Genomic DNA, 26,011 nt, shown 5'->3' with positions numbered 1-26,011 from the left:
TTTTTTTTTTGCAGTTTTTGGCCAGGGCCGGGTTTGAACTCACCACCTCCGGTATATGGGGCCGGCCCCCTACTCCTTGAGCCACAGGTATTTGGCTAGGTATTTCTTATTCCCCAAGTCTCAGTTTAGGCCTTTTCTTCCTCAGGAAGCATTCCCTAAACTCTTTGGCTCTTCTCTGGGTTTCTAGAAATTACTGATCTTTGTTCATGTGTTAATTTTGTGTATATCTGATTTGGCACAAAGACACTTGGCCTGCGCTTATTAGGTGAATTGAAAAAATGTGAACTCCAGCTCTGGCCCTGGGTCAGCCAGTAAGCAGGCTGAGTTTGCCTTTAGCGCCCTCTAGTGTTCATAGCATCCTTCCACACCACCCTTTCACATCCCTTGCCCCAATTCCTTTTCACCATCACTAAGTGATAACTAAAAAATGGCATGAGTTTAGAGTTTGTCTCTTGAGCTTAAGCAGAAGAAGGCTTAAAAAGCATTATTTGGGTGGATGGATTTACTAAATTCTAATCATTTAGAACAAGATTATGTGCCAGGGGTTGGGACTGAACTCCCTTCTCTGGTGTGTCTGGTAAGGAAGACAAATGAGCCTGGAGAAACCGAATCACACTGCAGGGTGGGTAAGTGTCTAAGAGGACAGAACTGCCAATGAGACAGCAAGGGAGTAGCCTCAGGGTTCCAGGTAAGGACAGGAATTTGTCCCTCCTGCCCCACATTTCAGCTCTTTACTCCTTTTTAAGACGTTGGTCATTGCATTAGCACCTTGCGTGGCTCTCTGGTGATGACAGCTCCACGCCCATGCACTCCAAGACATCATTCCTCTTGGCTAGAGTGTATTTGGCCAGTGGTGAACTCAACCTGAGTCAGTCTCGCCTATGGAATTTGGAGTTGAGATGGCTTCTCCATGTGGTTAAGAACTCTTTGCAACAGTAGAGCAGGAGGGCAGTCAGCCTGTACAATGAGGACTAGAGAGGCAGAGATGAGGGACACAGGTACTGATGGCTGCAGTCTCGGGTGTCAAATCCCATTCTGTCTGTCCATGGGTTCTCATAACCTCCCTATACCTTTCTGATAATAATCTTCAGAAATAATCTCTCTCTTCCCTTTCTGATTTCCAGTCATTTGGGTTGCTGTTACTTGCAATCAAAGAATTCTAACTAATACAGCTGTGGTCCCCAAACTGTGTCCCAACTGGGGTACTATGTTGCATTCACCGGATGCTTTGTCTTTTATTTGGCTCCAGCTGTTGTACTGTTTTTGAACAGGCTGTCAAGGGGATGGGGAGTACTATGGTTCAGTATAGCCCATGTGACTCCTGATGGATGGGAAACTCATCCGTTGAATCAGCAGGAGGGATCCAGGCATGGGGAGCACATTTTGGTAAGAGAGTTCACCCTATGTCTGTCAGGTGGGTGGCAAATCCAACTGACTGTTCATGTTTAAGGTTATTTAAAAAGCAAAATCTTAATTATGTTGAATTTTTGATCTGTAGCATATTCAAATTAAATAACTTAAATAATATTTCAGGCAAAATAATACCGTATGTTGACATTTTGCGATCACACAGGGAGAAAATCAAGAGGAAGCTGATTAACATATTTAAAATTTCTAAGTCAAAAGATTAAACCTGGCTGAAACTTACAAAGAACATGCCACTCTTAAAAAAAATAAAGGTAGCTCAGCTTTATTTTAGTAAAACCACTCACAAAACAATAAAAAGCCCAAACTAAAAAGATATTTTCAATTACCACATGAGCTAAAGTTTTATATTTCTTTATGAATTCGATTTAAAAAAGAGAAATTTCTAAAATCAGCCATAGGCGGGTCCTTAATCCACTTTTAAATCTTTCCCCACCAGCATCGCAGTCACGGGATGCATGCTGGCTTTGTGCTCTTGGTAGGTGAGGACAGCTCGATCGTGGGATTTGTCAAAGGCAGCAAGATCCCTGAAAAAAAATTTAAAGAGAAGAAGGGGGAAGAGTATAGAGAGAGGAAAGAGAGAGGAGAGAAAGGTAGAGAGGGAGGGAACAAGAGGGAGAGAAAACAAGAACGTAAGTCAATACCCAAGATTAGTTAAAGGATGCCAGCAGGGGTGATAGCCAATATTACCCGAATTAAGGCATCAGATCCCAGCAATCAGATGGTTATGGCCCTGGCGAAGGGTTCTAGGAGTCTCTTCTATACTAGAGATTGACCCTTCCACTGAAAAATCACAGATATTTTGGAGGAAGTTACTGGGCAGGGCCTGAGTATTGGCACAGTGGCTATTTACTAAGCAGCATGCGAGTATTTTATCATGTGAATAGTGTCTGATCACCCACTGGCTCAGGATCAGTACTGTAGGACACTGGGTACCTCACAGACTTGTCTTTTTAAAAACTTGTTTTTAAAAGTTTATTTTTTTATAAAGCAGTTTTGGCCGGGGCCGGACTTGAACCCACCATCCCCGGTATATGGGACGGGCACCCTACTCCTTGAGCCACAGGCGCCAACCCTTAATAAAGATTTTAACAGAAGAAAAATAACAAATTTACAAAGGATTTCTGAAAACTTCAAGTAATTAAACTGAGAGTAAAAATACTGATCACAGTGAAATAATAATGGTACATTAAATAGGATCCACCAGGAATGACTGTGGGATTAGTCATCTTTAATATAACTACTATTTATAAATCTTAAAGACAGAAATATTTATTTTTCTCACCAGAGGCATGTTCTTATTTAAAATCTACTTAAAGTATGCTTTACTCAACTCAAAGCAAGTTAAGTTTCAATTATGGAAAACACACACAAATAAACTTTGAAATAATTACAATGAATTTTGCGGCCACTATTGAAAAAAGGGATGATGACTTGTTCTACCCAATTTTGTTATACTTGTGAAATACATGAAAAGCAAACAGATTAATCACGAGCAGTTATGTCATGATTTTTTTTCCCCCCAGAATTGAGGCCAAATCCAGTCAAAGGACGTCAGAGATATTCTTCAACTGCAGCTTACGGCCACGATAAAACTTTTCATCTTTTTACCAGGATTCTTTCACAATGTCAAGCAATCTATTCTTCCACCTCTTTGCAACATCTGAATCAAAAGATTTTATCTGCTCATTTCTTTTTGCATTTAATTCCACACTCTTTTCCTTGTCCATACCTACCCACCCATTATCTTTTACTTACTTTAAAAAAATCTTTCTGTGTACATAAAACTGTCTTCAATTTATTTCCTTTTCTTCAGTTTTGAACCCGTAACAGGTAATCCATATAATATGCTTCTAAAAAAGCTAAGGAGATTACCTTATATTTTAAATACTAATTTAAATACAAAATAAGAAATACTAATTCTTATTCCAAAATTATAAATTTTAGCAAATTAAAAAAATATCTATTATATAGACTGCATTTGACAAAGGATTTTAACAACAACAAAAACATTTGTTTAAGATTTTTCTTTCCAGCTGGGTACAGTGGCTCACGCCTGTAATCCTGGCATTCTGGGAGGCTGAGGTGGGTGGACTGCCTGAGCTCACAGGTTCAAGACCAGCCTGAGCCAGAGCGAGACCTCATCTCTAAAACTAGCTGGGCATTGTGGCTGGCACCTGTATTCCCAGCTATTCGGGAGGCTGAGGCAAGAGAATCACTTAAGCCCAAGAGTTTGAGGTTGCTGTGAGCTGTGATGTCACTGCACTCTACCGAGGGCAAAAAAATGAGACTCTGTCTCCAAAAATAACAACAACAAAGGCTTTTCTTTCCGTTTCTTATATAAATTCCAAGCACAGTCTGATGTGGTTCTTACTTGAATAAGGGTCGTGTAAACTTCATTCTTCCTTGTTCAGTTGCCATCTTTAGGGCCAGAGGAATTGCTTCTTCCCACTTGGATTGAATGCAGAGCCGCAGCCATCTGAAAGGATTTTTAGGGGGGCATAGGGTGAAGAATGAGGAAGAAGTCAATACCCGATATGCAGGTATATCTGAATATTACTTCTGTAACGATGAATACTCCCATTACAGTTAATTTCACACCACTCTACGATGTCTTGACTCTGAGCCTCTCAAATCCTTAGCATGTATACAATTAAATAATCAGAGAAGAGAAGGAGAGGAGTTGGTTTCTAGGAAATGATCATATATTTTAAAAGGTTTGGATTATGCAGGTGCTCACGTGCTTTATAAATGCAATTTCTACAGGAATTAAACTTTGGCCTCCCACTACAAAACTGAATTAAGAACGATAACACATAACAGAACCAAAGATTTCTAAGTATTCTCATTTCAGAGTTGATTTGGCTGGTTGTGGAAGAAAGCCTATTTACCACTGAATCAATCCTTCGTCCTGACTTTTTTTTCTTTTTAAGGCCATAGGTTTAGACAATATCTGACAAAGATGAATACTATCCTCTTACACATTCTGCAACTATGCCTTCAATCCCACTGTCATTATTTCTATGAAAGCAGTAAATCTGACAAGGATCTCTCAAGACTCGTGTGTCTCAGGCTCTGCTCTCCCTTCCTCCACCTTTCAGACTCACTTTCTGCTTTCTTCCACAGAGACAAGTTAAAATGATGTACCTGAATCGTATTTCAGAATTGTTAATGGCATTGAAGTTGTACACCTCTTGCATTCGCTTTATGTGCCCCAATGGAAGAGGTGCCTAAGAGCAAAATAAAGAAGTAAGACGTATCATTTCAACAGGATTCCTTGGAAGAAAGGAGAGACATTCTTAGCCAGATTAAAAGCCAAAATATTTTGTGGTGTAGAAATGAATTAGATAAAAATAAAAGAAACAAATGCACACCAAAGTAAAGTTTGTGCAAACATGCTCTGGATAAGGATAATCTGCCAGAAGTGCGGGGGTGATTTGCTTTGTGAGGTGCGTGGAGAATTAAGTGAGAATTACTCTCCTCAGACTTTTTCTTTTTAACACATAAGACATATCTTCCAAACTCTAGACTTTTAAAAGTTATTTTCTACGCCTTATTACATATCTTAAATTTATTCCATTCTCCAGATTAAATTGCAGTTTAATTTTTTTCCTGGCTGATCCCCTCCCCCAGCTTTATCTTTGCCTATTTCCTCTGAAATCCCTTCTAAATTATCTACATCCCTACAAAACAGCTTTGCCAACCTGATGAATAAAATGATTATGAACCCTGCCCCTGGGGGAAACGCACATTAATCTTATAAATACAACGTTTTATATACAATTTCAGGGGGCTCAAAAACCGTGTAGGGCCATCTTAACCCACACTTAAAACAGAAAACGAGTTTAGGTGGAGGAAAGAAAGAAGATGAGTTCAGTTGGGACGAGGAGAGTTTGAGGTGCCTGCACAGTACAGGCCAAGGAGTTAACAGGGAGGTGGTAACTCTCCGCTCCAGCCGCGACCACCTTACCTGAGCAGACCCTCACTCCACCGTCTCTGCTCCCATTAACTGCTACCCCGTCCCAATTATTTAGTCTATCAGCCTCTTATGGACACATGCAACTCCAAGTCCACCCGGGCAGGCCAACCAGTTAAGGTCACCTTCAACTCTCCCCAGCTTTGCCCACGTTGTACCCTGCCCGCTCCTGCGTCCTCCCATCCTGTTTTCTCTCTTCCTGGTCCTAGCCCACACCGCAGCGCTACAGAAATTTATGGCAAAGGGCCCCGTTGCCTCAAAATCTTATTCCTCACTTTTGCATCAACTGCACAGAAAATTCTACTCTTAAATCTTCTCCATCTCTCTCAAGGTCCTTGGCCTGAGGATTTCCCTTTCATGTAATTCTTAAAGACCCAATCATCACCTCCCTTGAAAAAGGGAGCAAGTCCTGCCAGTTTCGCGTATTATTTCACTACCTGGATTGGACCTTAAAATCTGCCTGGACTCTTTGCTGTTAATCCCCCACACCAGCCGGTCACGGAAGGCTCGCTGTGCTCCCATCCCGGGTAACCTCCCTCTCATCTGTTCTCTCTCTCCCTCACGCCCCGTCCTCCTGGGAGCCTCCCAACTAACCCCACCACTATGAACGCAGCCTTCACGGCCCCACTACATTTTGTTTTCACAACCCATCAGTCCATCACGTGACTCTCCTGTTGAAATTTTTAAATTATTTCCTGCTGAATCATTTAAAATTCTCAGCTTTGCATTCAGGAGTTATCACCTCTGATCCCACCAGCGTTTCCAGTGTTAGCCGCCCAGACTGCCTTACCTGGAGCTACTGCTTACTCTGGTACACTGGGCAATTTCCAGCACCTCCTGCTCTGGCTCCATTTGGAACCTCTTCCTCCCTGCTAACACAGCTCTGCTCACCCCTCCAAAACGTACTCCTTGATGACTCATGACTCCCCTTCGAAGAGTCTTTTGCTAATTAAGTTTTCCCAAATATTACCCAACTATACCTCCTTTTACTGGTAACTTTTGCACCTGTTCCCTTCCTACTAAGGTACCCATATATAGATCATACGCTTTGCGAGGACAAGGTATTTTCTTTCTTATATTCTTTAATACAATAGGGAACCTAATAAGCATGCAACGAGTGTTTTTTAAAGAAATGAATGAATTCTAAAAATCACTTTTCCCCATTAGTTTCCATGTTAATATATAATTTTTCAACTTGGGTAGAAAATAAATGCTGTGCCTTCGTGTCTGTTTTAATTTCTAACGTTTTGAGCCAGTACTTACGTTGTGGAGCATCTGGGCTAAAAACTCATTCAACTGATGAGAGGAGAGATCTTTCAGGTCTGTGGCATTGAATGAATTTAAATCGTCTTCTTTGGCCTACAACAGATTTTACCTGGTTATTTCCGTTCAGGTACAATTTCATAATGTTTATTGGTTTACCTGACATTTTTTATAAGTAAAACTTTTTTAACAGACAGACAGACATGGACAAAAATGCGCAAAATAAATTTAAGCCTGACCTGCTTAAGTAACCCTGAGACTGAGTCACGGTAACAAAGCTGACCTGACTCCCCAAATCTCTATTACTTAAGAAAAAATGGACTATTAATAAATAAGCATGGAGGAAACTTGAACATCTCTGTGCCATTCAAGATACCAAGATTTCCAAAGTGAAGGAATGTGAAAGTGCATGTCATCTGATTTATAGGCCAGTTAAAAAAATGTGGGCAAAGGGGTGGCATCTGTGGCTCAAAAGGGTAGGGCACCGGCCCCATATGCTGGAGGTGGAGGGTTCAAACCCAGCCCCGGGCCAAAAAAAAAAAAAAAAAAAAAAAAAGAAAAATGTGGGCAAAGGACCATATCATATATTATTTTAAAAATCGCACTAATGAATTGATAAGGCCGCACACTGATGCTTCCCTCCATCCTGACACGTTCTATGCTCCCCCACTTAATCTTGGAAATCCCCTAAGGAAAAGAAAGTCAATACTTTTCCAATTAGGGTTCAATGCCCCAAATCTTTAAGAATATGATTGAGGAATATTAAATAAAGCTTATAAAAATAAGTATGCTTAAATCTTTCAAAGTTAATTTTAAATTCTTTTAAACATTTTTTTTTTAATTTAAAATAAATATCCGCAAATGATAAGATTAAATAGGACAGAATAAAAAACTCCTTTGGTTTTGCTCCCTGTCCCCTACTCCTTGGTAACCAGGATTAATAGTAACCAGTATTCCAAAGAACTTAATGCATATCCAGAGGGTGCCAAAACACGTGTACACATTTTAAGAAAGGACATATTAAAATTGTAATACTCAATATATACCAATGTTTCTAATCTTGTACATTACATTGTATCTTGTAATTGTAGAAGTCAAATGTGACTTGGGTATTACGATTTTAACTAGACTTTTTTCCACTCTTAAAATGTGTATACATGTTTTGGCACCTTCTGCATATGTGTATATACCCTTTTAAAGAAATACTTATTTTATATCTTCTCTTTCTTTCAGAAAGAACTATGCTTAATATTAAAACTTCCTTTCCTTTTAGAATATTACCCCAGAATCAGAGTTTATACTTCCGGAGGGAGGGGGATTAGAGGGAGCACTTCTGAGGTTTATCTTTCAAGGGTACAAGTGAATCTTTCTAAGAGTAGAATGTGAACATTTTAAAATAATAACTAAGAAAATGACATGAAGGCTATGTTAACCAGTTTGATGGAAGTGTTTCGGATTGTGAGTGAAAACCCCACACTGTACCCCAGAAGTGCGTTAATGTACATAGTTACCATTCAATAAAAAAAAAAAAAAAAGAATTTATACTTCCAGCTTGTTCTCTGCTCAAAAATATGAAAATCAAATATTAATTAAGGATATAGTTATATGTGGTAAAAACATAACAAGGAGGGTTGGCTCCTGTAGCTCTGAGGCTAGGGCACCAGCCACATACACCAGAGGTGGCAGGTTCAAACCCAGCCTGGGCCTGCCGAACAACAATGACAACTAATTGTTAATTAGTTAACAACAACCAAAAAACAGCCAGGCATTGTGGTGGGTGCCTGTAATCCCAGCTACTTGGGAGGCTGAGGGAAGAGAATCATTTAAGTCCAAGAGTTTAAGGTTGCTGTGAGCTGTGACACCAAGGCACTCTATCAAGGGTGACATCGTGAGACTCTGTTTCAAAAAAAAAAAAAGCAAGGAATGATAAACCGAAATTCAGGATGGTGACTACCTTGATAGGTTGGCAAGGTGTGTACTGAGGGGGATCTGATTAGGAGGGGTACCCCAAAGGTACTAGTAAGGTTTTATTTCTTACACTAACGGTGGGCACATGGGTATAGTTTTACAGTTGATTTTGATTTTTATACCTTGCAAATTAAAAGAATTAATGCTATAAGAATCTATTTTTTCTGCATGAAACTTAATATTCTACATTGAAGGTAGACACAGTAATACCTTAGATAAACTCGACTTTCAAATAGCCTTTCCAAATACAACTGTTCATGATTTAAAATACCCACCTCCCCCTTTCTTGAGTAGAGACGTATTTGTATAATTCAAAAAGGAGTAAAAGAATCACACTCATTACTACTCACATTTATCCATCTTTGACTTAAGGCAATACAGGCATTTGTCAGAGTCATATCATAACTGCAAATATAAACAATATTAAAGATTAAATTTTACAAAAATGCTCATGCTTTTTGCCTTAGTGCAGTTTTAAAGCTACAGAACATAAATTGCAAAGTTCCTTTTAAATACAGAACTCCAAAGTGATGGAAACAGGAAATCTTTTACCTGACGTAAATATTACTAGCATCATCTAAAAACTCACAAGTCCAAGTGGATACCATATTAATAAAAGAATGGACTGTCCTCTGGAGAGAATGCCAAAGCATCTCAGCAAAAGACTGTCTTATGGTCAGTGCCTATAGCTCGGTGAGTAGGGCGCCGACCCCATATACCAAGGGTGGCAGGTTCAAACCCGGCCAAACTGCAACAAAAAATGGCCGGACATTATGGCAGGTGCCTGTAGTCCCAGCTACTTTGGAGGCTAAGGCAAGAGAATCACCTAAGCCCAAGAGCTTGAGGTTGCTGTGAGCTGTGATGCCACAGCACTCTACCGAGGGCGACAAAGTGAGACTGTCTCAAAAAAAAAAAAAAAAAGACTGTCGTATGCTCTAGGAGTATGTGTTAAAGTAGCTGGAATCAGCTGAGCATATTTAGTATTTACTGTATGGCAGGAATACTTCTAGGCACTAAGACAGTATAATGTTCTAACCATCTAATGATCACTTGCTAGACCTACTCTGAGAAGGTCTGAAATCATCATGTGATGATTTCATTCCTTTCTTCTTAGAAGTGAAATTAAAACATGGTCATCATTAAGCAAAGCAAGTTATGCCAATATTTGTGTTTCTCAAATTAGAAAGTAAATAAATTGTGTATTTTGTAACAATGGAAAAGAATATGCAATATGTGCGAAATTCTTGCAAAACACCCCTCTTGGTCCACAAATCCTGACTGCTTGATGCGAAGTGTTTGTATTAGAGGCACTTTCCCCTTGGGGTCGTTACTACTGAACCTGTTTTAAAGAGAGCTATGACTGTGCCTCCTGGTTCGTTACCATTCTGTCCTTTAACACAGCTGCCAGTTTATTTCCATGACGCAGGCAGGCTATGGTCTACAGGCAAGGCATTTTGTTTGCACAGGTGGGATGAGAGGTCCTTGACTGCTCAGGTAGTAAGTCATCTTCCACTAGAACATTATTAGCACTGATTTCTTTTTTTTTCTTTTTGGCAGTTTTTGGCCGGGGCTGGGTTTGAACCCGCCACCTCCGGCCTATGGGGCTGGCACCCTACTCCTCTGAGCCACAGGTGCCGCTCAAGCACTGATTTCTTAAACAATAGGGCAGCGGAAAACTCTTGCCTGGTCTGTTTCTTAGTGTCCTCAAACTTCCTCCTCGGTATAATTAAAAAGATCAAGTTAAGGATTAGCCCTGGGAGGGGAAGCAACCCCTACTAAGGTGAAGTCCTAAGAAAGTAGCAAAACCAGGTCTGAGGCTTGCTCCGTGGTGCTCAGAGCAGCGAGGAAGAAAGACTTCAAAATGCTCATACAAATAAATGTAAAGTTAGAACCTTTAACTGTCTAGGAAACCTCTACAAAGGGGTGATAGAGCATCAAGAAGCTCTAGAATAGGAGATCTGACCTGGGCAGACATGTCAAGAAATGCTTCCATGAGGAAGCAGCTGTTGAGCTGAAACTGAAATTAACTGGGCCAGGAGCACTGCCTGGAGAGACAGCGATCATGCTGGAGGACACATGGAGAGGTCAAGACCCCAAGCTGCCAGTATGACTGAAGCAAAGGGAGCTGGAGCGTTAGAAGCTTACAGTTCCCACCAATGATTCAGCCTGAGGGTGATGTGATGCCACTGTGGCTAAGCAGGAAGAGGACACGACACACCAGTGTTTTTAAAGGTTTGTTCTAGCTTTAGTCTGGAGAATGACTCAGAGGAGGGCCAGCACGGATGCAAGTGCACAGTCTGGAGGCCAGAGCAGTCTTCCAGGAGGACGTGATGATGTGAGAACTTGAGCAGTGGTGGTAGACACGGACGGAATTGAGAGATATTTAAATACACATACAAAAGATGCAAGCACTATGAAACCAGAGGGATTTGGAAGCCAACATTCTGTGCTGGAAGGGATCAGAATATTTCTGTGGTTGAGACTTTCCAAGATAACTCTCTTCACAGGCTCTCTGGGCATCTGAATGATTCCAGGGTTCCTCCACATGTTGGTACTGCCTGGAAATATTCTCAAGGGGTCCAGAATGAACCACGGGCCCCAAATGATCCTCTAGCAGCGATGATATCAAAGAAACACCTTTTAGGAACTCACTTTTCTCCCAGATATCCTTAATTTTAAAAGTAATGGCCAAAGGATTTTTTACTCCTTAATCTCCTGTAACTGTCTTTGGCCCTAATCCTGCCACAGAAATTAGAATCGTAGAAAAGACTCCTGGGTCTCCTGCTTCTCTCCCAATGGTACAGCACACCATTCCGCTGACCACCTACTGCTTTTAAATTATTTCTCCCCACTGATCCCTTAACAATGAACTAATGTTTGAAAGCTCCTTTTTGGTTTTTAATTTATTTCATTGGTATCTTTCCTCTGTCGTAGCTCTCAAATGGAGATCCTCTAAGGCTCTAAACTTTACTTCATGTAATCCTCTCTGTGATTCACCTCTAGGCTGATGTCCAAATCCATAACCACAAAAACAAATACATTCCTCACCTGTAACACTTAATACTTACACCCTTCCATTGTGTAATAATTACTTGACACATACAATATATTTGCTCTGTGAGCTTCTTATTCATCATTCATCATAATAGTGCCTGCCACTCACTAAATGTGCAGCAGCCGTATAGCCTATGGCTAGGAGGAGTGAGAGTTATAGGAAATACCTGTAATGGAACACCTTGGTGAACAGGGCATGGAGAGAGATTTAGTTCTAACTAGCATGAGAGAGCTCGCGAGATGAGAGCATTGGTGAATTGGCAGTCTCTACACCTGTGGTGTTGAGTGGCACGAGCTCAGCCTTATATTAGGCTAGAGGAGAAGGCAGTCAGGAAGCATGTGCATTCTATCATGGACGCGCTTACTCTGACTCTGTCTCCTCTCCTGCCTGCAGAACGCCAGCATGGCGTCTCTCTGCTGAAGATTACCAAGCTCTGCTAAAGACTAAGATCTATCTGTTCTAAGAAGACTGCTTTACTCTCTCTAAGATATACTCTCTCTCTCTCCAGCTAAAGTAGATAGCCCTCAGGCACCTAAGAGGAACTGTTCCTGAGCAAGGTAGCTTAGTGGTCCGCATCCGGAACCTACCTAAGCTGGGCCCCAGACCTGGCCAGTCCCGGGCCCTGACAAGTGGTGTCAGAAGCAGATCTTGACACAAATGTGTGTTGCATTGAGCTGAATCTTTAGCGACGACATTTCTGCTCAGTTATTTTTAATTTCTTCTTTGCTCACTGTTGAGCAATAGATTCTAGCTCCCAAACATCTCTCCTCTCCGTTATTCCTTGCTTTTCCCACTGTCCCTGCATTACTTCAGCTCCTCATTATCTCTAGTTAGGTGGTTGTAAGAATTAGCAAGATAATTATCTATGATGGAACTTCTTAAACTATGAAGTGCTAAACAAAAAATCTAAAGTATTATTTTGGTGACACCTTTTTTTAGGCATCAAAAGGGTTTATTGATAGTCTGTGTCACCCGCCTGTTCCCAAAACAAAATTTGAAACAATTCTATTGTAATCATCTCTCCCCAGCTTCTAAGCCCCTGTATTCCTCCACAGTTTATAATAACCAGCACGGCCTGGTTAATAGGGAGCTTTGACCACATCTTCCATGCTCAAAACTCCTGCCAACTTCCCTACATAAAACCCTTCTCAGCCTGGCCATTCAAGGTGGTTTCCAAATAAACTTGACCATGACTCATCCTGTTTCCTATACATCAATTACACTGGGCTGCTCAGCGTAAGGGTCGTTGTTAGGCAATTTCAGTGATCCAAAGGAAAGGCAACGAGAGGCTGGAAGATGCAGTAGCCAGCATCCTCATACAACTTAGGAGAATACCAGGGTTCCGGTCCCTGACTTGAGGAGGGTGTTTACTTAGAAGGCAGTATATTAGAGGAGGTAAGATTGCTAGGGTTTGAACTTCAACTCTGTGCAAGCTTGTGCAGGGCCCTCAACATAGCTAAACCTAATTTACCTCTTCTGGAAATGGGGACAATTAGGAAACATCCATAGTTGACCACCTCCCTATATTGATCACCTCCTTAAGTTGACCTAATTTTCATATGTATGTACCAGTACAGCAGACACAGTTCCATATGTTGACCACCTCCATACGTTGACTAGTTGTTACAGTCCTTTGGGTGGTCAACTTATAAAATGATTTTTTCTTACTGCAAAAGCTTTTTGGGTTTTTTTCTCAGATATATTTGCAATGAAAATTGTGAAAGTTGAAGGAAGAGACAATAGCTTATTCTAAGTCCCTCACCACCCTTCTGCAGAAAGGAAGCACTCAATAATTACTTGTAATCGATAATTTATATTCATAAAATCATGGAAATTGCTGTTTTGGCCTCACAGGTCAAGTGCAAAAACTAAGTACTCTCATCACTAACTAGTAACAGCTTAAGAAAGGTATATAATCCTTTCTGATATTTTGAGGGGCTCTAGGATTTAGGGCAGTGATTTCCTTTTTTTTTTTTTGTAGAGACAGAGTCTCACTTTGTTGCCCTCCGTAGAGTGCCGTCGTGTCACACAGCTCATAGCAACCTCCAACTCCTGGGCTTAGGCGATTCTCCTGCCTCAGCCTCCCAAGTAGCTGGGACCATGGGCGCCTGTCACAACACCTGGCTATTTTTTGTTGCAGTTTGGCCAGGGCCAGGTTTGAACCCACTACCCTCAGTATATGGGGCTGGCGCCCTACCCACTGAGCCACAGGCACCGCCTTGGGCAGTGATTTTCAACCAGTGTGCCATGAGAGGATCTTACGTGGGCTGTGCATTAATTACATTACTTTTGAAAGACGTTCAAAGCACAGTAAATATATTCTTCTTTTTAACTCTTTTTTTGGATCAACATAATTTAAATGTGCTGTGGAAGTTTAACTCTAAGTTCAAGTGTGCCATGAGATAAAAAATGTTGAGAAACACTGGTTCAGGGAATGAGGAGGATATCATTAGCAGATAGGCACTTACTTGGGTTTTATGGGAGGCAGTCCAGGAGAGTAGAGCCAGGCATTCCAATCAACTTGATTGAGAATATCAACCTGTGAACAGTTAGAATACCCAGTTTGCTACAGAATGAACTCTTCTGTCGAGAAAGAAACTTAAAGCAAAATATTAAGTCCTCAGATCTATAATTTGTCTACTTGACCATATCAAGACAATTTCTAAATCATTCTTTTTTTTGTAGGGGGGGTCATCAATTTTCAACTTTGTATTGTACTCAGTAGATAAAAAAATGACAGAAGAGTCTAAAAAATTACTTTCCAGATTACTGATTTGACAGCCTCTATAAAATATTTTAAATGTACTGTTAAGAATTTAAGTACTTAGTATGGTATTGAGTAGAGAAGACAATATTATACAAGATTCTAGAAAATTATTTTCCAATAACTATTTTCTGACAGCCTCTGAAGAATACTTAATAAGAACCATTTTAAATGTGTGGATTCTGTCTAAATCATTTTTTAAAACTAACATTTTTTAACTGACAGATCATAATTATGTATATTTATGGGGTATAGTGTGACATTTTGATGTACGTATGTATATATAAAAAAAAGCTAATTAACATATTTATCACTTCATCTAAGTCTCTCTTCTAAAATAAATTTACATTCATCATTTAGTGTTGTTAAAATAGGAAAACCAAGCATAAATAAAAAATAAAATTCTAAACCGCACTACTGAGGATCTCTTTGAACTAGGAGAATGTAAACCTGTTAGCTCATGTGCTTAAGATCCCATTTTAAATGCAAAAAAATGCAATAAAAAATTGAGTCTTAAATTCTCAGCCAATACTGCTATTAACTAATTCAAGTTAGCCTCACAAATAAATAGAGAGATATTGGGCATGAAAGATAAAAAAAGCTTTTAATCCAACCTTATCTTTAAAGTGGGAATACAGGAAATCCTTCCAATCATCAGTGGTTATGCTCTTGTAAGAAAATTTCTCCACATAAGCCTTTAAGAATCCTAGGAAAACCTCTAAGGGTAAAAAAATGTAAAAAGAAAGAAAGAAAGAAATCAATTTGGACAGAAAGTAATTATTGGACTTTTTTGTGCTTGGTATTCTACTATTAATCACAGAGAAATATAAAGCGATCAAATAACGGGGCTTTCAGAGTGAAAGAACGTTCAGAAATGGAGACAGGAGCTACATAGCGCCTTAAAGAATACGGGGTGTCCCAAAAGTCACATACACAGGGAAAATGGAAAATTGTAACTCAAGATACCTTTATGTACAAAATATTCATTACAGAATTTTATAAAGAGGTAGCCAACATGTAGAGACTATTTTGTAATACTTGTAGAATGTATTTGTAATTTGGTGGAAGGGAGAAGAGAGTAGTCATTACAGGTATGGAGATGGCACGTGAAGACACAGAAAATACAGGAGTTTGAAAAGCAATAACCCTGGTATGACTAGAAAGGAGGAAAACAAATGAAAGCCAGGGAGCGTCTCCAAGCCAATCAGCGAGAGGGGACACCTCAACACATATCCACAGGTGTCGGTACATAAGCTCAATTTATTGTTATTATGGTATTGAAAAGTAGGAGACAGATTTATATGAATTGACATAGAAGGATGTATGTGAAACACTGAGCGAGAGAACAAAAAGCAAATGCAGAATATATAGTATAATCCATTTTTTTTTTTTGCGATTAAAATCACTATGTCTATTTATTTGTTTGCTTGTTAACGCTTAGAAAATGCTCTGGAGCCACACACACCAACACCACGCTAATAGCGGTTACCACTGGGGGTGGAAAGAGATCGATGGACTCTTCCTTGTTATTATCATCAATGTCTGTCCCATAGAAGTTTTTTCCATGAATATACACTATTATCCTCATTTAAAAAATACCAATGAGATTTCTTTTTTAGCCAAGCAGAAATGATTTAGAATTCAGAGGATATTCATGGTTTTAAGTAGAGAGATAAGATGAAAGAAAATCATCTAGAAGATGATGAAAGATTTCGTCAGCAGCTATGCACAGAATGAATTGTAAGTACGAATTCATTGCAGGCACAAGTTTGTAATCCTTCCTTATTCTTTCTGTTGCCCTTAAAAAATATATTAAGATGTCAACTACTTACCTGGTCCTCCAAGAAGTTGTTCAAGGTGAAACAGTAAAGCAAAGCCCTTCTCGTAGGGAACTGAAGAATATGCTACATCAGGGTCTACGTCCGTCAGATCCACCACAAGCTTGGTGAATGGATGTGTCTCCCCAAAAGTCTTTATCTGCAAGACACAAAGTAAGGTGAATATTCATAAATGGAGACTGGCATCACCATGCAAACAAGCTAATAGGAAGCATTACTCCTGGGCGGTGCCTGTGGCTCAAAGGAGTAGGGCGCTGGCCCCGTACAGGAGGTGGCAGGTTCAAACCCAGCCCCGGCCAAAAAACACAAAAAGAAGCATTACTCCTTCCTTAAGGCCACGTGGTGGCAAAACTTTAGGGGACTCAAGCACTTACACAAACTTAAAGAAGAGAAATATTAGGATGTGGTGGCATAAACTTCTGGAAGTCTAATAGAATGGCTACTTATGTAACGTTCCCTAATATATTTAATCTAATAGTAGGTTTTATTCCTATAAAAAAGACTAGGAAAATGATTCAATGCCTGGTCTGCAAATTTGGCTTTTGAGAGAAAGCACTTAAAAATGGCACAGACATACCAAATAAAATTCAAACACAGTAACCAGCTGTATCAACAACAAAGACCCAGGGAGGTCTTCCAGGTCCTAATTCAGGCCAGGAGATTTAATACTCCCTTACACAGGACGATGAATGACAGGGATCAATATGGATTATACCAGTATCTGCTTCATTTCCCACGCCTATCAAAATGACTTTTTTGTTGTTGCTATTTGGTAAAATGCTTTATAAAAACTCAATTTTTGAACACCTCTACACCTCTGGATGAAGGCTTAGAAGTGTGACTCATTTACCGAATTCTGGAGTTCTCCCCATCCTCCCAAAGCATGAAAATGTCTGAACTTTTCACCAAACAATCGTCCACAAATGTGACGTTCCAAGTACACAGTATGCCCTTCATTTAACCTGTAGAAAGTATAAAAAATAAAAACATTGACACAGCTGAGAGGAAAAGGCATTTTCATTAAGAAGACTTTTTTTTTTTTTTTTGGAGACTGAGTCTTACTGTGTCACCCTTGGTAGAGTGTCGTGGCGTCACAGCTCACAGCAACTTCAAACTCCTGGGCTCAAGCGATCCCCATGCCTCAGTCTCCTGAGTAGCTGGGACTACAGGTGCCTGCCACAACACCCAGCTAATTTTTCTATTTTTAGTATAAATGGAGTCTGGCTCTTGCTCAGGCTGGTCTTGAACTCCTGAGCTCAAGTAATCCACCCACCTCAGCCTCTAAGAGTGTTAGGATTACAGGTGTGAGCCAGGGTGCCCGGCCTCTTTCTGGCTTTTCTACAGAAGAAAGCAGCTGTAAAGCATGCCCGCTATAGTCCATGTGGCTCCCAGACCAGTGGGAAGCCCAGCTCAGCAGATGCCAGGAGGGAAATTTAAGCCATGGTTCTAGTTTTACATGTCCATGTATTTAAAAAGTGAGTACAGCAGGAATAACAAACATAAACTTAACACTTCGCGTGTATCTAACACCGTGACAAATGTGGCAGAATTTTTTTTGTTTTGCAATTTTTGGCCCGGGGCTGGGTTTGAACCCACCACCTCCGGTATATGGGGCCTGTGCCCTATTCCTTTGAGCCACAGGCGCCACCCCAGAATTTTTTTTGTTTTAAATCCTTGTGAGTTGGTAACAAAGAAAAACAACATGCACACACAAAACAATTCAGAGTGGTGGGAGGCAGGAAGATAATCAATAACCAGAACCAATGAAGAAATAGTAACAAAAATCTTACCAAAAGTGATCCCAAGTTTTGTTGGTCACTAGATTTCCTGTCCAACTATGAGATATTTCATGTGCAATAACCTAAAAGAAACAGTATAATGATTAATGGTGAAACTGACGACCTTAACCTACAATAACCCACGACTGAAGGGCTCGTGTTCTTTCCACTTCACGTTATTCAATTTCTTTTAAACATTAGTTGAAATATTCAGATTTACGCAATTCACCCCCAAATTATAATTTACTCAAAGACCAAAAAATATGGCATTGCTAAGATAATTTATAACAAAAATTATGCAGAAAATATTAAATTGACATCACTGCATTAAAAACACCCCACGGATGAAGAGCTCAAACCTAAGTTTCCTTACCTCTATTACATCTAATTGTTAATCTAATAATGCCTTGTGATGACAGCCCCCAAGTTACCTTTCATAACCTTATCTTTAACATAATAATAGAATGGGTATTTTAAAATCAGTTCATTTGATATTTCTTTAGGGGAAGGCCACGATAGTAAGAAATTTTAACTTACATTGGAGAGTGATTTGTCACCTGCCTATTAAAAAAAAAAAAAGAAAATGACCTTAGTATTTTAATGAGTAAATTACAGACCGTCTCTAATAGACTGCCTACCTCAACATCTACTAAACTGGCATGGATGGCCCACTGTACTTCCACGAGAGCACTTCAAAGAGTTCAAAAGAGGCATGTGCTGAGAACACAAAACAAAAAAATGGACAACTAAAAATCAGCAGCATTCTTTCTTGCCCTAATCCTAGGGAATTTTTGCAATACAAGGAGGACCAGTATACCTGTCTCTAACTTCCATAAAACATTTCTCCCACTTTTACATCTGTACTGATTTACTCATCATCTTTCTCTCCTTATTGCCCTCAATACCTTTAAGAAAAGCCGAGTGTCTTGTGGCCTGTGGTGTACTTTATTTATTTAGTTGCTAATCCATTACTTACTTGGTTTTAAGAAGAATTTATAAAGTAGCTTACAAAGCATAAAAAATAGCAACATACCACGGGCCTAATCTCTCCCCGTATATGATGCCCTGACATTTTTTGCCAGCACCTATATGCCAGGTGCAAGGGATGGACTTTCTTTGTCTGGAAACATAGTTCATCAACAGACTGTTGTCATATAGCACCTGGAGCCCCGATATTCCCAAACACCCTGAATATAATATTCTTTTTACCCAAGTGAGCAAATGATTTCCTTAAAAAATGAGATTCTGATAAACACAATAAGCAATAAAATTAGAAACAAAGGTTATATGAACAAGGGAAAGGAGTTTTTGGTAAGTTATTAGGACTCTAAGGTTCTTCCTAGCTAGGTTTATTTTTGAGAAGACTTCAATTTCAAATGGAGAAATATTTACACTTACCAGCAGAGTAGGGGTTACAAAAGTAAGGCAAGGATTCTCCATGCCACCATAAGGGAAGGATGGTGGCAGGACCAATAGGTCATACTGTCCCCATACATATGGTCCTCCCAGTTCTTCTGCAATTTTAAGCATAGATTCAGTCTGAAAAAATAATACATGTATATATATTATGTATATATATATTTATATGCCTCAATTATTACTTTTCTTTATTGTTTGTTTTTTTTGAGATAGAGTCTCAAGCTGTTGCCTGGGTAGAGTGCTATGGCATCATAGCTCATAGCAACCTCCAACTCTTGGGCTCAAGCAATCCTCTTGCCCCAGTTTTTCTATTTTTAGGAGAGACAGGGTCTCGTTTTTGCTCAGGTTGGTCTTGAACTCATGAGCTCAAGCAATCCACCTGCCTCAGCCTCCCAGAGTGCTAGGATTACAGGTGTGTGCTACCTCACCCGACCTGTAGTAAATTTCTTAAAAAGATGTATTATTTTCTATGAAGGTTACATATCAATGATGCTTATTTTAAATGAAAATGATGAAAGGGATGCAAACATAAGGCTTATTTTATTTTGTCACTATAGCACTTAAAAACCATCACATTTCACATTCAAAATCTTCAATCTACTGTCTACCACAATTATTAAAAAATGTAAGTATATGACCAACCTCAGAAAATTCATATGCAGATTTTTCCACCTGCTCTTTTTCAGACCATACCAAAGTTCTTGGACCAATTTGCCTGTAAGAATAAGAAGCTTAATAAAAAAGAATTCAAGGGAAATTACTCATCTGGTTCTAGGAAGGATATGAAGTCTTATACACAAGCCCCAACAGTGGGAGTAGATTTACCATGTGCTTATTGGAGACCAAAGAAGTTAAATGGCCTCTCCCAGATGCAAACAGTCTCTCTCTGCTGTTGTACATGTAGCCACAGAAATGCGGCTCCCTAAGGAGGTACAGTCTGGGTCAAAGGAAAAGCAAGATACAAAGTGCCCCAGAGTAGTTTATCAGCTCTGGTAAGAACTCTTGGGCTCTGATTTCCTCCCTCCATCTCACAACTGCGGAAAGCCAGTCGCAGCTCCTAAGACATTATTCCAGAATAGGAGTGGATGTAAACTTTGTTATGTGCTTAAATATGCTATAGCATGGATGAACCTTGAAGACATTGGCCAAGTGACATAAGCCAGTCCCCAAGACTGAGAATCACACTGTATGATTCTGCTTATGTGAGGCATTTAAAGGGGTCAAATTCTTTAAGAACACAAAGTGGAATGGTGGTTGCTAAGGGTGGGGGAGGAAGTGGAAAGGGGAGTTGTTGAATGGGTATAGTTTTGGTTTTGCAAGACGAAAAAGTTCTGTAGATCTATTTCACAATAATATGAATACACCTAACAGTATTGAACTGTTCAACTAAAAATAGTTAAGTGTGCTTAGAAATAAAACAAACAAAAAATTAAGCAGGGCACTGGAGCTTTGGTCAAATGTTAATAAAACACCTTACATTTTTGTAATATTTATAGACTTCTGAGTGCTCTTATATATTTTATCTCATCTGTCTCACACGCCAACCTATGAGGTAGGAGAGGCAGATAATTTCAAGGATGAGGAAACTGAGATTAAGAGAAGTGATTTCTTCAAGCTGATTCTAGAATCCAGTCTCCACCCAAAGATAAGAGCTTGCTCATTTTACAAAATTTGGAACATCTACAGGGTAGCTGGCAAAACTGTTTTAATTTAAAATTAATTTGTTGCCTGTATTTTATATTTGGATTTGAATTTTTCTGGAGCTGTCAGCTTGATATTTTGAGAAATGAACAATTGATCTACCAATGAAGCCCAACGGGAGTTTGGGCAACTTGAGATTTGACCTTCCCACAAACCTTAAAATGTGTTCAAAACCTCACCTGCTTTCTAAAGCTCCAACAACCAACGCAATCAGGTAGCAGGGTATTGGAACCTAAAGGGACCAAACAAACACAGGGGCCGCACGCTTGCGTTAGTGCTCAAAAATGTGACAGAGTAAGACAGTTTGTATTTAAAGTTAAGTAAATTCCTTTACAAATCTCCAAATTAGTATGGATTCCTTTTCTTTTTTACGTCTCATATAGTTCTTATTTTTACCAAACAGTTCATAATTGTGATGCAGCATTTCAAAATACCTACTTTCCTTTTATTCCACTAGAAAGGAAAGCTTGTGACATCTGAAAAACATGGACTGCAGGGCGTATTAAAAGGTACATTTGAAGTATTTCTCAAAACATCACCTATAAGAAGGCAACTGGGATTTACTCTCTCTCTCTCTTTTTTTTTCTCCTGGCTCTTAAAGTATTTTTAAATTTTTTTTTGTTTTAAACCACAATTGTCACACTACACAGACATACAAAACAATCCTTAAGTGAATTGTAAAGTTATGGGACCTTGAAATACAGAAGGTAGGAAGCAAAATTGCCTATTAACTACTTAACAATTAAAACACACACACACACACACTCCTCTCACTCAGGCGTTGTATTCACCAAAGATCAAAGATATAAGTCCAATTACCAGCTACACAAAAATTTTAACTTCTAAGACTATAACATAGTATATTGTTTTGGTCTAAAATAGTTCCTCCACGTGTAAACACTCTCAACAGCCACATGTCCACTCCGGAGGACCAGAACAGGCAAAAGCATAATAACAACAGAAATCTGACTGCTCCTGACTGCAATGAGGGGAAACGGAATCAGACACACCCCCTCCTCTGTTTATCCAGCAGCTCTTTCTTCCCATACAACACCTTCCGTAAGTGGAACAAAATCCTTTGAAAAGCACAAACAAAAAAAGAATAAAGAAAATGAAAAACAAAAGCTGCTCTCTAAATTCTCAAATATTTCGAATTCAAGTGGCTCTCTAGATGGTAGAAGGTATTTGTAGTTCACTACAACTAAAATAAGGATCTAGACCCTCTGATCTTACTTTTTGGCTGAATCTGTATATTTTCCTGCTTGGGTCTTCTGGGTCAGGTGCTTCTCCATCACGAATAGCACTCATAAGTGCCACCAGTTCTTTAGGGACAGACACCTAATGGAGAAGAAAAGTCATTTCTAATTATAGATAAAAGGGTCTATGTATCTTTTTTTTTTTTTTTTGAGGCAGAGTGTCACTCAGTCACCCTGGGGTTGAGTGCCGTTGTATCATAGCTCATAGCAACCTCAAACTCTTGGGCTCACGTGATCCTCTTGTCTCTGCCTCCTGAGTAGCTGGGACTATAGGTGCCTGCCACAACACTGGGCTAGTTTTTCTATTTTTAGTAGAGATGGGCTCTCACTTTGCTCAAACTGGTCTCTAATTCCTGAGCTCGGTAATCCACCCACCTCGGCCTCCCAGAGTACTAGGATTACAGGTGTAAGCCACCTCACCTGGCAGGTTCTATGTATCTTAAACTATACATGTAAAATAACCTTTTCTTTCTCTTCTTGATTATTTCTATAATAAACAGACTATGGGCAGCACCTGTGGCTCAAGGAGTAGGGCGCTGGCCCCATACACTGAAGGTGGTGGGTTCAAACCTCGCTCCAGCCAAAAAAAAAATTTTTTTAAACAGACTATGAACTCAAAAAACACATATCTATCAGTTTTATAAACAGAATTAGCGTATGTAAAACTGGCTTCTTTACAAACAAATGTTAAGTATCTGTCTATCCATTCCTCCACACGTATTAAAAGTAAAATTTTGGTAGAAACTAAATTAAAATCCCAGCGATGCCACCTATTAACTTCACAGACTTGGGCAAATAACTTCCCTGAGCCTTAGCTTCCCCATCAAATGAGGGTAACACTTCATAGGTTTGCTGCAAGGAATAAGTAATATAAACAAAGAGCTGGGCACCATTCCTGGCAAAGGTAGCCAACACCTCCAAACCAGTTCAGAGAATACAGTTTTGAATGATTTTATATTTAAAATATACACTTGGAGTTACAAATAGAAGAACTTTTAAGAGTAGTAACTATAAAAACCTAAAACTGATTGCCAAATACAGTGAAATAATTTTCTCTGGAAATTTATATGGAAAAGATCTTTATGGGGGCAAGTCTTACAGTCCCTTAAGTGTGTATCCTAGTTCCAGGATTCTGCAAGTTTTATTTTATTTCACCCTGTTGCCCCATCTTGAGTGCAGTGGTGTCATCATAGCTCAGTGCAACCTCAAACTCCTGGGCTTAAATGATCCTCCTGCCTTGGCCTCCCAGGTATTTGGGACTACAGGCAAGCAACACTATGCCCAGCTAGTTTTCTATTTTTTGTAGAGAAAGGATCTTGCTCTCGCTCAGGCTAGTCTCAAACTTCTGACATCAAGCGATTCTCCTACTTCAGCCTCTCAAAGTGCCAGCATTAGAGGTGTATGCTACCCTTCCTGACCTGAAAGCTTTATTTATAATAATGCCAGAATAAAGGATTATCTTCTGTAATCTAGCAAACATATATTCCAACAAGTGTTGGACTTGCATGCTCTTCCTGCACAGCTCAGAATACAGAACTATTACTAGGGTGCCACAGAATTAGGAGCTCTTTAACCAGTGCTACAGTACAGTCATAGATCCTACAGCTAAAAAGCATTCAGGAAGTTATTTGGTTTAGCCTCCATCATCATTTCAGTAGTGATATGTTACACATGAGACAACCGAGGTCGTGAAAGCTGAGCCCAATGACACACAGTTAAGTGGTGAAGATTTCAGAACTCTGGGAAACTTTGCTTCCAAGAATGATATTCTGTACAAGTATGAGATATCTTGGGAATCAAGAATGTCCCATAAAAATAGGTTAGTCCAGGCTTTGTGCCTGTAGCTCAGTGGTTAGGGTGCCAGCCACAGGGCTGGTGGGTTCAAACCCAACATGGGCCTGCTAAACAACCACAACGACAACAACAACAAAATAGCTGGACATTGTGGCAGTCCCAGCTACTTGGGAGGCTGAGACAAGAGGATCACTCAACTTGGTCTCAAAACTCTCACCGAGAGTTTGAGGTTGCTGTGAGCTGTGACGCCATGGCACTCTACCAAGGGTGACATAGTAAGACACTGTCTCAAAAACAAAAAAAATAGGTTAGTCCTCATTCTATTGGCTTGGTCAAAGTAAGGCTAGCGTCTGGCATAGTGTTTATTTATTAATCAGAGTCCACATTTTCCCCAAAGGATGGGCAGTACTTACAAGAGGAACAAGTGCTAATTACAGACTGACAAGTGTTCAACACATGCTCACTGGGATACCCAGACGGATCTTTAATATTGTTACAGAATACATTCACAAAAACTTTAATCCTGCCAACGTCAATTTTTACAAGCTAAAAAATAATCATTCCTAAATTCTTACTTTTAGATCCAGAATTCTAAATTCACTTTTAAAAATCAGAATGGTTCCCATTTCTTTTCCCCCCCTCATTTAGACGGTTTAAAACTGCCTTTAACGCAGAGATTCAGCATGAGCAATAGAGCCTCTTTTTTACATATTCCAGGTAGAAATTTCATTAAGCAAAATATTTCTAGCTCTAAAAACTCAATTATCGTCTGTGCCTTTCACTTATACCATATTTACATATCTGGATCATTTCATTCAGTTAATAATTTGTGCTATTTACCTCTGCGGTGTAGGTTAATTTCACAGAAGGAGTGTCCTGGCAAGGAAGAATTGCTCTACAGTGGATGGCCTAGGAGACGGAAAAAGAAAGGAATGAAGTCACTGAGAAATCGTTCACATGGCAGCATTATTCTTAGACCTATTCTTCTTCAAAATAAAAACAGGTCTCTCATTTCTTGGGATCTTTTAAAGGAGCAAAAATACATTTGTAGATTTTAAAAACAAATCAGATGTTCCATTTTAACTGAGGGTCGACTCTCACATCTCCACTGAAGCATGGAATAGATTGTGAAGCAGTTATTTCCTACTTCATTCTCTGAGCAACAGCAGGACCCAGTGAGATGCTCTTAGCAACACTGAAAAAAGGGCTTTGTAGTGAAACAGACTTGAGACCACAGCACACTACACTCCTGTCTCCGAGAGTCACTAGGAGCAGCAGCCTCCTGAGGGCTCTGAAAAGACCTACAATAAAGAAACCGGTTTGATTTCTTACATTACAGATATTCACACATAGCTATTTAGACATTCATAGAGACAATATACAATTTGTATATTCTTGCCTAGAACTTTGTATCTGTTCCGGATTACTAAACTAAAGGTTTCTTAGATTAAAAAGATATTCCAGGTGGTGCCTGTGGCTCAAGGAGTAGGGCGCCGGCCCCATATGCCAGAGGTGGCGGGTTCAAACCCAGCCCTGGCCAAACACTGCCAAAAAAAAAAAGATATTCCGAGTGGCTATAGAAAGTAAACAAGTCTAATTTGTGTATAATTTTTTATAGATTTGCATTCAAATTTGAGCCTAATGCACAGGAATATTGGGAGGATTAAATATTCAAAGTACCGGCTCGACGCCTATAGCTCAACCGGCTAGGGCGCCAGCCACATGCACCTAAGGTGGCGGGTTCGAGTCCCCAGCCCGGACCCGCCAAACAACA

The 26,011-nt window shown here is 39.7% G+C and overlaps 1 protein-coding gene across 2 annotated transcripts in view; it reads right to left on the bottom strand.

Annotated features, from left to right (window-relative positions):
- Positions 1-1,669: 1,669 nt before the first annotated feature.
- The window catches only part of LTA4H (leukotriene A4 hydrolase), a 33,944-nt gene continuing 9,602 nt past the window's right edge, over positions 1,670-26,011 (bottom strand). Inside the window, exons 4-19 of one of the 2 annotated variants that reach the window (XM_003783338.2) lie at positions 25,078-25,146; positions 22,421-22,525; positions 21,367-21,419; positions 20,129-20,201; positions 19,466-19,606; positions 18,605-18,628; positions 18,080-18,150; positions 17,140-17,251; positions 16,284-16,428; positions 15,066-15,169; positions 14,156-14,226; positions 8,983-9,037; positions 6,665-6,760; positions 4,573-4,655; positions 3,800-3,904; positions 1,670-1,952 (exon numbers count right to left, since the gene is read on the bottom strand). In XM_003783338.2, the coding sequence (XP_003783386.1) occupies positions 1,835-1,952; positions 3,800-3,904; positions 4,573-4,655; positions 6,665-6,760; positions 8,983-9,037; positions 14,156-14,226; positions 15,066-15,169; positions 16,284-16,428; positions 17,140-17,251; positions 18,080-18,150; positions 18,605-18,628; positions 19,466-19,606; positions 20,129-20,201; positions 21,367-21,419; positions 22,421-22,525; positions 25,078-25,146 (1,425 nt within the window). In that variant the 3' untranslated portion in view covers positions 1,670-1,834. The remainder of the gene's footprint in view (positions 1,953-3,799; positions 3,905-4,572; positions 4,656-6,664; positions 6,761-8,982; positions 9,038-14,155; positions 14,227-15,065; positions 15,170-16,283; positions 16,429-17,139; positions 17,252-18,079; positions 18,151-18,604; positions 18,629-19,465; positions 19,607-20,128; positions 20,202-21,366; positions 21,420-22,420; positions 22,526-25,077; positions 25,147-26,011) is intronic. The other variant, XM_023509297.1, reaches the window with a different exon arrangement.

The sequence above is a fragment of the Otolemur garnettii genome, unplaced genomic scaffold, assembly GCF_000181295.1.
Source record: "Otolemur garnettii isolate 467f Iridium unplaced genomic scaffold, OtoGar3 scaffold00007, whole genome shotgun sequence".
Classification (NCBI taxonomy): Eukaryota; Metazoa; Chordata; class Mammalia; order Primates; family Galagidae; genus Otolemur; species Otolemur garnettii.
Note: the sequence above shows the minus strand (reverse complement) of the source record. Positions and strands in the feature narration are given on the sequence as shown.